The following is a 10,330-nucleotide window of genomic DNA, read 5'->3' as shown; positions in this document are numbered from 1 at the left end:
CCACTCTTATGGGAGAGAAATCAGAACCCATGGACACAAGCAGCAGCGAGGAGCTCAGAGAGACAGAATAGAAAGGAGGGAAGGTTGGGAAGGTTGGGAAGGTTGGGCAATCCAAGTGTGGGTTAAGAGTCTTTGGCACAGTGGTCAAGGCTGTTCTGGTTCAAATCCTGACTGCACCACTTCCTAACTGTGGGTTTCTGACTGAATCTCTCAGGGAAGGGTCAGTGTGGCCTCAAGTTTTGTTGTCGTTGTTGTTGTTGTTGTTGTTGTTATTTAATGATATTATTTGATTCTTTAAAAAAATACACACTGTTTTTTGGAGAAGTTTTAGGTTTACAGAAAAATTGTGCCAAAAATACAGAAGGTTCCATATTCTCCCTCCCCATCATCCATGCCACAGTTCCCCTATCCTGCGTTACTGTGGCACATTTGCTACAAATGATGAGCCAATATTGGTACATTACTATTAACTAATGTCCATAGTTTACTTGAGGGTTCACTCTTGGTGTTTTGTAGTTCTACTGGTTTTGACAAATGTATGAATGTCATGTAACCATAATTACAGTATCACACAGAATAGTTTCACTGTCCTAAAAAAGCCCTAAGCCTCAGTTTTAACATCTGCAAAATGAGAGGATGAAGCTCCCTAAACTCCTCAGTCTCCCCTTGTACATTCTTAATTTAGGCCTCTTGACAAATAAAGTGGTACAGAAAAAAGCTAGATGTTTCTCTAAGTATTGCCTGATAGCCATCAGAATCACTAGGCTCAGGTTGAGGCCAGGGGGTCTTCATTCAAACATTCTAGGGTCTCAGCTGCAGGCCTACTAAATCAGAGTCCCTGGGGCAGGGCCCAGGAATCTGCATTTTAACCAGGCCCCTTCTGCATGGGGAAGATTGAGACCCACTGGGCCCAGAGCAGGAACTAGGGGGCCAGGCTCCTGACTTCTTGTGCATGGGAATTAGTTCTATCAAAGCTTTTTAAACCTAAACAGAGGGATCTTAGCCAACGTCAGACTGAAGCTCTGCCGAGATGGATCATTCCCAACAAGGGCAAGGCACAGAACAGTTTTCCGTAAAGCCTGGAAAAAGCCTGTTCCTGCCTCCTGCAGTTCCCAGTCAACAAGCCTGCTGTTTCATATCTCGATTGCTTATCACTCACCCAAAATAATCTGCATGCAGTTTCTCACCAGCTGTAGCTCTCTCTGCAACTTTCTTATTCTAGCAGCCCAACATGCTTGGCTCCGTGGCAGAGCACCAGGCCCAGGAAATGGCCCTCCCTCGTGGCTTTCTGTAGTGGGTTGAATAGTGTCCCCCAGAAAGTCACGTCCACCCAGAACCTCAGGACCTTACTTGGAAATAGGGTCTTTGCAGATATAACTAGTAAGGATTGAGAAGAGATCATATGGGATTAGGGTAGACCCTAAATTCAATAGTGGGTGTTCTTATAAGGGGAAGACAGACAGATCCACACAGGGGAGAAGGCCACGTGAAAGAGGCAGAGAGGAGACTGATGCAGCTACAAGCCAAGGACAACCACAGATTTGAGAGACACTGGAAGCTACAGAGAGGCAACAAAGGATTCTTCTCTAAAACCTTCAGAGGGAGCATGCCCCTGCCAACACCTTGATTTCAGACTTCCAGTTTTCAGAATCTTGAGAGCATAAATTTCTGGTGTTTTAACAGTAATTTGTTACTGCAGCCCTAGCAAACTAATACATCATCGCCGCTGTAGACCCCTGCCCCGGCTCAGCCCACCCCTCTTAGCCCCACTATAGCTGTGAAAGAAAGGATCCCCCACACAGGTGATTCTCCAGATGGGTGTTTAATGCGGCTGGTTATGATCAGAGCTATTCTCTCCCAATCAAGATCTTTGAATTCTGCACAAGGACCGGGGCCCTTCTGTCCTCTGCTCGGAAGGCTATAATCCAATAATGGTTGAAACCATTAATAATAAATATTGGTCCTAGGGACAATGTCTGGCAGGAGGTGCTATGTAGTGATCCCCGGGCTCAGCCAGAGGTCAGCTAGATGAGTCATTGCAGCTTCATGCCACTTCGGCGCCGCGAGTCCTTCCGGGCAATGGGGCTGAAGCTCACAATCTCCTTGTAGATGTGCTCTGAGAAAGGCAGGGTGGCTCACGGTGGGTCTGGGATACTGAGGGCAAGAAACAACCTGTCCCCAGCACCCACAGATATAACATGGAGTAGGAAGTCAGCTTGGGAAGAAAGAAATGGATGCAGGAGAGAATATCCACTCATGGAGAAGGAGGTAGTAGACTCCAGAGACAGGAGCTATCTGAGGCCAGACATGAAAATGAAGTAGGCAAAGGAGAGAGGCTGCAGGCAGAGAGAGGAAGGAGCCCGAGCGCCTGTCTCTTACGCTTCCATTCGTCCACTGTGAGTTTCTCATGTTCTAAGGAGTCATCAAACTTCTGGGCCTCTGTTTCCTCTTCAGGGTCTCGGAAGGGTTCAAAGAAGGGGTGGGCGAGGGCCTGTGAGGCTGTTAGGCGCTTGTCCACGTCCAGCTCCAGCATCTTCTCCAGCAGGTCTACGGCTGCAGCAAGAGCGTGACTCTCAGACCCAGGCCCACTCGCTGGGACAGAAAGCAGCGGTTCTGTGGGGACAGCCCCAAGACTCACCCTGGGGGCTGGCGCGGGGGAAGAGCTGGGAGAAATCCTTCTTGGGGCTCTGTGGCAGGGACTGGATGTAGGATTTGGCCTGGAAGACAGAAAGGCACTGAGTAATTCCCAACTGTCAGGCCCTCAGGGCTCGGACCTTGGGGTATAGAGCAGGGATTCCAGAAAAGCCCCATCAGGGCTCACGGCTCTGGTCAGAGCCCAAAGTGGGATGAAAGCGAGAGCACCTGCGAGGGCAGAGGGACGCATAGGTAAGCCCTCCTCCCCAAAGGCCTGCAGCCCACCTGCCCCTGGTCAGACAAATGCACAGCCTCGGCTCTTTGGCCACTCACCGCTTTGTCGTTCAATTTCTGCACAAACTCTGTGCCCGGCACCCCAGTCACTTTCAGGATCTGGGTCAACTGGTCCAGGTCTTGGGAGCAGGTTAAGGGTTGGCCTCACTCTCTGCTGGCAGATTGGAAGCTGCCCTTCCCACGGGCCCTCCATCACTCCCACCCAGTCCCTGTGGCCACCACCCAGGCTCCAGACGCACCTAGCCCCCTCCCGCTTTAGAAGAGAAGGTTCATCCTTCAAGACTCAGGACTCTGGAGGGCTTTCCCCTGCCAGGCTGGGTCAGGGTCCCTCCCCACAAATGCTCCTGAGTGTGCCACCTTTCGGCCTCATCCCAGTCAGTCACCTTCCTCACTTTCCTTATTGTCTCCACTGCCCTAACACTGAGCTCAGCAGAGCAGAACCTACATCCTCTCATCAATGCCTTCACTGCACACACGGGCGCTTAATTAGTGTGTGTGGTGCCAAAACATGAAGTATTTTCTACCTGGTGATGAAATGAAGGCGACTAGTTTTCATCATTTTGCTTACCTGCTTTTTAAAATTGTTCTACACTGAGCACGTATCACCTCCAGATTAAAAAAAGAGAGAGAGAGAGAGAGAGAGAGAGAGAGAGAGAGAGAGAGAGAGAGAGAGAGAGAGAGAGATTTAAGTAAGAAAGTGTCTGTTGAAGGAATGAACCCCTGGGTGGAGTTTGGGCTTTTCCAGCAAAGGATACAGTCTTTCCCCCTGAACAGAGTTTTCCCAGTCAGCATCTCTGCCATGATGCAGCCCACAGACCAGATGTCCACTGCCGAGGGAGGGGAGGAAGTGTCGAATAAACCACTGACCAGGACCCAATGATCAGTCAACCCGAAGTAACCAAGATGGCCTTGGGGGAAGCTGCCACAGAAGATCCCCAGGCCCACAGGCAGCTGACCACTGACCAGTCTGGTTGTAGTGCATCCAGCTGAGTATCACCTCAGGGGCCCGGTACCAGCGAGTCACCACATAGCCAGTCATCTCAGCATCTGCATGCCGTGCCAGCCCAAAATCCAAGATCTACGAATCGGGGGACATAGGGAAGGAATCTCACTGAGGAGAGGAGGCCCTTGGAACAGCTTTGGGGGGCTCCTGTGGGAAAGGGGTCCATCCCATCCCTGGGCTGGCCCTGCCTGGGCCCACTCGCCTTCAGCTCACAGTCCTCGTTCACAGCAAGGTTGCCTGGCTTCAGGTCCTACATGAGAGGAGAAAGCAAGTACCAGGCTGAGGGGCAGAAATGGAAGCTTGTCCTGGCTCAGCCACCACCCAGCATGAGACCTCACCAGGCCTCTTCCCTTCTCTGAGCATCAGTCTCCTCATTCATAAAATGAGGGTTGGACTAGGTGTGCTGAAGGGCCCATCCAACTCTAAAATGCTCCTGATTCTCAGGGCCTGAAACACCCAGCTCAGAGCTTGCTTTGTTTGCAGCATTTCCCCCAAAAGTTCCCCAGAACACAGCAATTCCTTTGAGACAGGTCCTTCTGGGCCAAGGCTGGATCTGAAAAAACCACATCCCATGTCCCAGAGGATTGTTGTCCCCTCTGTTCAACCCCACCGCCCCCTACACACACACACACACACACACACTCTCTCTCTCTCTCTCTCTCTCTCTCTCTCTCTCTCTCTCTCTCTCTCTCTCCTCCCTCCCTCCCTCCCTCCCTCCCTCCCTCCCTCCCTCCCTCCCTCCCTCCCTCCCTCCCTCCCTCCCTCTCTCTCTCTCTCTCTCTCTCTCTCTCTCTCTCTCTCTCTCTCTCTCTCTCAGGAGAACCCCTCCAGGGGTAGAAAGGACTGTAGTAGAGAAAGCACTCACCCTGTGGATGACCCCAGCGGAGTGGATGTACTGTGTGGGAGAAAGAGAAGCCCAGTTTCTACACCGGCTGTTTCAGGCTGGCTCCGAAACCCCCTCCACCCTGTCAGTGTGCTCTCCTGGCCCCCAAAGCCTAGCCTCCCCCAAACCTCAGGTCTCAACACCAAGGTGTCCCCGCTCTGCCATCCTCCAGGCCTCTACCCACCTTAAGACCTTTGAGCATCTGATACACCAGGTACTGGATCTTGTCCTCACTGAACTCCATCCCCATGATCTTCTGCAGGTCTGTCTGCATGAAGGGCATCACCAGGTAGCTGCAAGGCATGAAGGCTTGGTGAATGGCCCCAAGTCCCATCCAGCACTGGGTCTGAGCTCAGAGTTGGGGCAAGGGGCTGGGGCAGAACAGGGGCCTGAGAGGTGACCTCCGTGTGTCGGAAGAACCAGTTCAACCACAACCAGCCAGACCCCCAAACAGGCCTCCTGGCTCCCAGCCTAGCCACAGTGGCCACCCAGCTGGCAGAGCTCAGGGTGAGCACTTCAGCTGGAACATATTTAGGAAAACCAAATGGAGCTGTGTTTCACCTCTTCAAAAGTGCCCTCTCCTTGCCCTCCTCCATGCCCCACAGAAAGCCAGAGCTGTGAGTTATAAACATCTGCCACTATTTCCTTCTGCTTCTCCCCAAATCTTCTCTTCCCCAGAGGGCCATACCAGTTGATGACTCTGAGAACAACCAAAACTGTCTGCCCTTCCAAGAAGGAAACAATGAAACAATTTCTAGAAGGGTAGAAGAAGGAAGAAGGAGCTGGCTAAGTCATTGCACCCTTAAGGATTGCAAAACCAGTCGAGGTCAGCAAAATGTACGTATTACTCAAGGTGGTACCAGCAAAGTCTAGAATAAAAAATGATAGGATTGAAAAAGGAACATAAAAAAAAAAAAAAAAAAAAAAGATGTGGTGGAAGCCATCTCCATGAGCCTGTGCCTTTTTGAAGCCTTCTTCAGCCTGACCACACCCCTCCCTCCTGCTGAACCCCGCTCCATGCGCAATCCCTCCCCGCCTGTCTTTCACCTCTCCGTGGACCCTGGTTCTTTCTTCTTGGCCCACAAACTTCCTGAAGTCTCACTGTGCTAGAACCACCTTCCCTTGACATTGTTTCTCAAATAAACACCCCTTCTTCCTCTTTCTCTTCCCATCAAACTTTTAGAAAGAATGGTCCACACCTCTTGACACGACTGCCTTAATTCCCAGGCCAATCTGGCCCCGCCCCACTGCCAAAATTGCTCGGATCAAGGACACCATTAACTGTCCAATACACACACCCTTGGCTCCCTCCTGCTCTACTTGACCTTTGCACAATCTGACATTCCCTCAAGAGTCTCCGCTGATTCACCTTCACCTCAGTTCTTCACCTGCTCATCCTCTCGGACTTTCCCTTTAATGCTGATATTTTAATCAACAGTATCATGCCATGTTCTACATTAGCCTGTTCCTGGGTTTTGGCTACCATCCATGGGTGATTATTTCAACCCTGATCCACATCCCTAGCACAAACTTTCCTTTCCTGCGCTCCAGATTTATCTGCAACTGCTAATTAAACACTTCAGTATTCATAGGCACTTCAAAAGTGATGTGTCTGAAATGGACACATTATCTTTCTCCCAAGATCTGTTCACCTTCCACCTTGTAGTCCAAGCAAGAACCTGACATCCTCTGACCTCTGCTACCTCACCCAGCCACTGCACCCAAGGGTTTCAGCTCTGCTCTCAGTATGCCATTGCCTCTTCTGTATTTAGATCCAGGTCTAGGTCTTGAACATGACACTCTAGGTTCCCACCTCCCAAAACGGCTCTCTGCTCCATTCCAGCTACCATCAGAGTGCATCTCAAAAATCCAATGTGACCCTATCACCTCTCTACTCAAAACCTCCATGAACTTGAGGCTACCCGTGGGATCAAGTCTGGACTCTTAGCTTGACCAAACCAGCTACTGGCCTCCACTAGCCACATCAAACTTCTCAATATTGCCCACACAGTCCAGCCTCTTTCATGTACCATGGCCTCTGCCCCTGCAGTTCCTTCTACCTGGGATGCCCTTAGTCCCTTCTACTCAGGAAGACTTCTAGCTGGTCCACTTTAAATTCCAATTGCTGAGCCCAGCAACTGACATTACAGGAATAACTTCATTTAAAATTACTTCATTACATTTGAAACAAAAGCATGCTAACAAAGAGGCCTTCAGAACATTTGCAAAAGGACTAAAAACAAAACAAAACAAAACAAAAAACCACCTTTCCAAAGGTTTCTAAATTTTAGTCACTGCACTAGCAAAGCCATGCATTTAACAACTAAATTTTTTGGTACCATATAACTCTGTCAAACATCCCATTAGCCAGAAGTGGCCAAGACTTCCTGATCCTTGCTCCATTCTAAGAAGAGCCCCAAGGTCCAGACCCACACCTGGGCCCCCAGGGAATGGCAATGAATTGGTGATGCCAGTGAGGTTGGTACCAGTGAAGACTGGCAATGATGTCTTGGTGGTGTTAAAACTGGGTAACATGGGAAGCAGCTAGCAGACCGCTTTGTGCCAGGCAAATACCCCACAAAGCTCCTCCCACCTCTTCCTGCCTGCCGTTCTCTCTACCCTTGGCTGAAAGGACCTCTACAGAGAGAATCACACCTCAAAAGCACAGAGGCACAGGGACTGCCAGGGCTGGAAGCCCCCTACCTGGTAAGAGAATCTGAACCCTCCCCCAACTTGCTCCCAAGGCAGGCAATATCCTGAAACCCAGTGTGGCCCAACTCACAAGTCATGGAAGCTGCGCAGGGAGGAGGCTGGGGTGAAGACATCCAGGAGCCCAATGACCTGGGGAGAAGGTTGCCAGTGAGGGCTGGGCAGCCGCCTATCCCTCTCCAGCCCTCCCCCAGGACCCAGCCACGTGGTGACCACCCACCCTTTCCTAACACTCCATCCCAGCCTTCTTGGAAGCAGTAAAGGGACAGAGGTAGAAGAGGAATCTCCCTAATTGGGAGGGAGCTTCTGGTGCACAGTGATGGAGAGTCAGGCTGGGGAAAAGGGGAGGTAGCCATTCCTGTGCTCACCTCCCCTAAGTCTGGTGTCCTGGGCAAGGAGCACAAATCCACTCTCATCTCAAGCAGGGGCCCATGAGTGGTGAAGGGAATCAAGGAGGAAACAGGGAAGACACCTTCCAGCCAGCAGAAAGACCTGTGGTCTTCTGCCACATCCATTTTTGCCTGCCAAAGGGCTGGTTTGGAGGCAGGGGCAAGATCACCCCTGGCTGGAGGCTATGGGGAGTATTGGTGAAGAGGAATGGGGCTTAAATTGTGCACAAATATTTGAAATCATTTAAATGTTTGCTTTCCAATCTAGGTGTCCCAAAGTAAAGCCTGGTTGCCAGGCCTAGTGCCGAGTCACTTGTTTTCCTAGTTGTTTCTGTTAGATAAAAGTCTAATCATTATGCACTGAGGCCTAGAGCCAGGCTGCCTAGGTTCAAATCCCAGCTCGGCCACTGACTAATGATATTACCTGTGGGTCTTTCGTGCTTCAGTTTCCCCATCTGTACATGGGAATAATAGCACTTATCTCATGTGATACTATGAGAATTAAATACGTTAGTTTACCCAAAGCTCTTAGAACAGTGCCTGGTGCCTGGTGCATAATAAGTACTTATTATTATTATTATTTTATTATTATTATTATCAGGGTCACATGTGGAAATAACATTAACCTGGATTCTGGGCACCAGCTCTTAGATGTAGAACAGATTTACAAAGTTCCACTGTGCTTGTTTCCTCATAACAGTGACAATAAATTTGCATCTCACGAAGTCCATGCTGATCCACTGCCAAACATACCCTGCATCTTTCCCGGGGATTAGGCGGGGCAGCTCTTGTACCCCATCTTAATATGAGGCAGGTACAAGGGTTGGAGGAGCAGGGAGGAGGTTCCCCTTCTCCTGGACCTGTCCTGAGCTCTCTGTACCCTCTCTAGCCATCTCCTGCACACACACAGGGGGCCCTGTCTGGCCATCCCCCCTCCTCCCTGCCTTCCCCAGCAGCCCAGGCCCAGCCTACGTTCTCATGCTGCATGTGTTTCAGCAGCAGCAGCTCTCGATAGGCCCGCTTCGCAAAGATCTCAGACTGGAAGGGCCGGCTCAGCTTCTTGATGGCCACCTTCTCCCCTGACCGCTTGTCGATGGCAGAACTGGAAGGCACACACAGGTCAGCAGACAGCGCTTTCCTTACTGGGCAGTGCCCACCCCAGATGCTGGATGGTATCTCTCAGGCCATCCTCATCCAAATCCCTCTTGGCCAGCAGGCTAGGCTAGGAGAAACCGATGCCCACTACCTGGAATGTGAGGGAGTAGCCAGAAGCACAGTGGGGGGTGGGGGCTGGAGGAGGGAGCAGGCAGACACTGAGAGAGGTAGGTGCACTGCACCTGGGCCAGACACAACCAGGACCAGAACCAGAGCGCCAGGTTGTCTCACTCTATGCATCTTGACAAGTCACTTCTCCCTCTTTGGGTCTCAGTGTACCCATTTGTAACAATGAGGATTCTCCTGAAGGAACTCTGGGGTCCCTTGTAAGGTTCAAGTCCTGGAGAACCGGACCTTTGTAAGGTTCAAGTCCTGGAGAACCAGACCCAATCCTAATCCAACCCACAGAGACCCCACAAAGCCAGTGAGAAAAGTGAGATGGTTCTTGATGTGACCCCAGGCCAGCCTCTGCCACAGCCTGAGGCTTCCCGCTCACGCTCTACTTTGCAGCCCAGTCTGCCACCTCCTTCTGGCTCCGCGGGTTGGACCCAGGAAAAGCCCCTGGGGGGAGGGGTCTTCCAAATCCGCGGGGGCCGGGCATTGGAGTCCTCGGTCAAGGGGACGCGCCAACCCAGGTACGCAGCGGGAGAAGAGACACCCACGGCGGACCAGGAAGAGCAGAGGAGGTGCGCTGGCCCGGCCCAGGCCCGTGGGGGAGGCTCCACCTGCGTCCCGGGGCCCTGGCGCCCGCCGTCGGCCCGCCCCGACGCCCTGGCGCCCCCTGCTCCCCGCAGCGGGCGTGCATGCCCAAGGGTCTCACCACACCGCGCCATAGGCCCCGCTGCCGACGTGGGTCGGGGACACGTAGGTCTTGGGCAGCTCCCAGGCGGTCTTGTTGACGTCCTGCTTGTAGAAGCCCTTTTTCCGGGTGAAGCTCATCCCGCGCACACAATCCCCGCGGCTCCAGTGCGGCGGCTGCGTTCGCTGCCCGCCAGGTTCCCAGCACCCGGCCCCCTACCGAGGTCGCTGCCGCTGCCGCTCCCGCCCCGCTCCTCCCCCGCGCGGGGGCGGGGCCGGCCCGCGGCGCGTCCCACCTGCCCGTTCGCCCAGGTGCGGCGCCGCCCGGGCCTGCCCCGACAGCCCTCGCCGTGAGCCCCGGGCTTCCGCCAGGACCGCAGCCCAGCCGCAGGGGCAGGTGCGCGGCCCTGCAGGAAGGGCTCCTTCTCCGCCAGGTGCTGCCGTGGGGGCGAGATCTTCACAGAC

General features: G+C 52.6%; 1 protein-coding gene across 1 annotated transcript; it reads right to left on the bottom strand.

Moving 5' to 3' along the window:
* Positions 1-1,803: 1,803 nt before the first annotated feature.
* On the bottom strand, positions 1,804-10,105 carry MAPK13 (mitogen-activated protein kinase 13). Its single transcript, XM_016120246.2, has 12 exons — positions 9,888-10,105; positions 8,885-9,014; positions 7,597-7,655; positions 4,999-5,107; positions 4,797-4,826; positions 4,134-4,181; positions 3,892-4,006; positions 3,684-3,755; positions 2,968-3,047; positions 2,639-2,717; positions 2,380-2,553; positions 1,804-2,116 (listed from the first exon to the last, which is right to left on the bottom strand). The coding sequence occupies exons 1-12, from the start codon at positions 10,004-10,006 to the stop codon at positions 2,034-2,036; spliced, it is 1,098 nt and encodes a 365-aa protein (XP_015975732.1). The 5' UTR covers positions 10,007-10,105; the 3' UTR covers positions 1,804-2,033.
* Positions 10,106-10,330: the final 225 nt, after the last annotated feature.

Source organism: Rousettus aegyptiacus, unplaced genomic scaffold (assembly GCF_014176215.1).
Source record: "Rousettus aegyptiacus isolate mRouAeg1 unplaced genomic scaffold, mRouAeg1.p scaffold_m13_p_1, whole genome shotgun sequence".
Lineage (NCBI taxonomy): Eukaryota > Metazoa > Chordata > Mammalia > Chiroptera > Pteropodidae > Rousettus > Rousettus aegyptiacus.
Note: the sequence above shows the minus strand (reverse complement) of the source record. Positions and strands in the feature narration are given on the sequence as shown.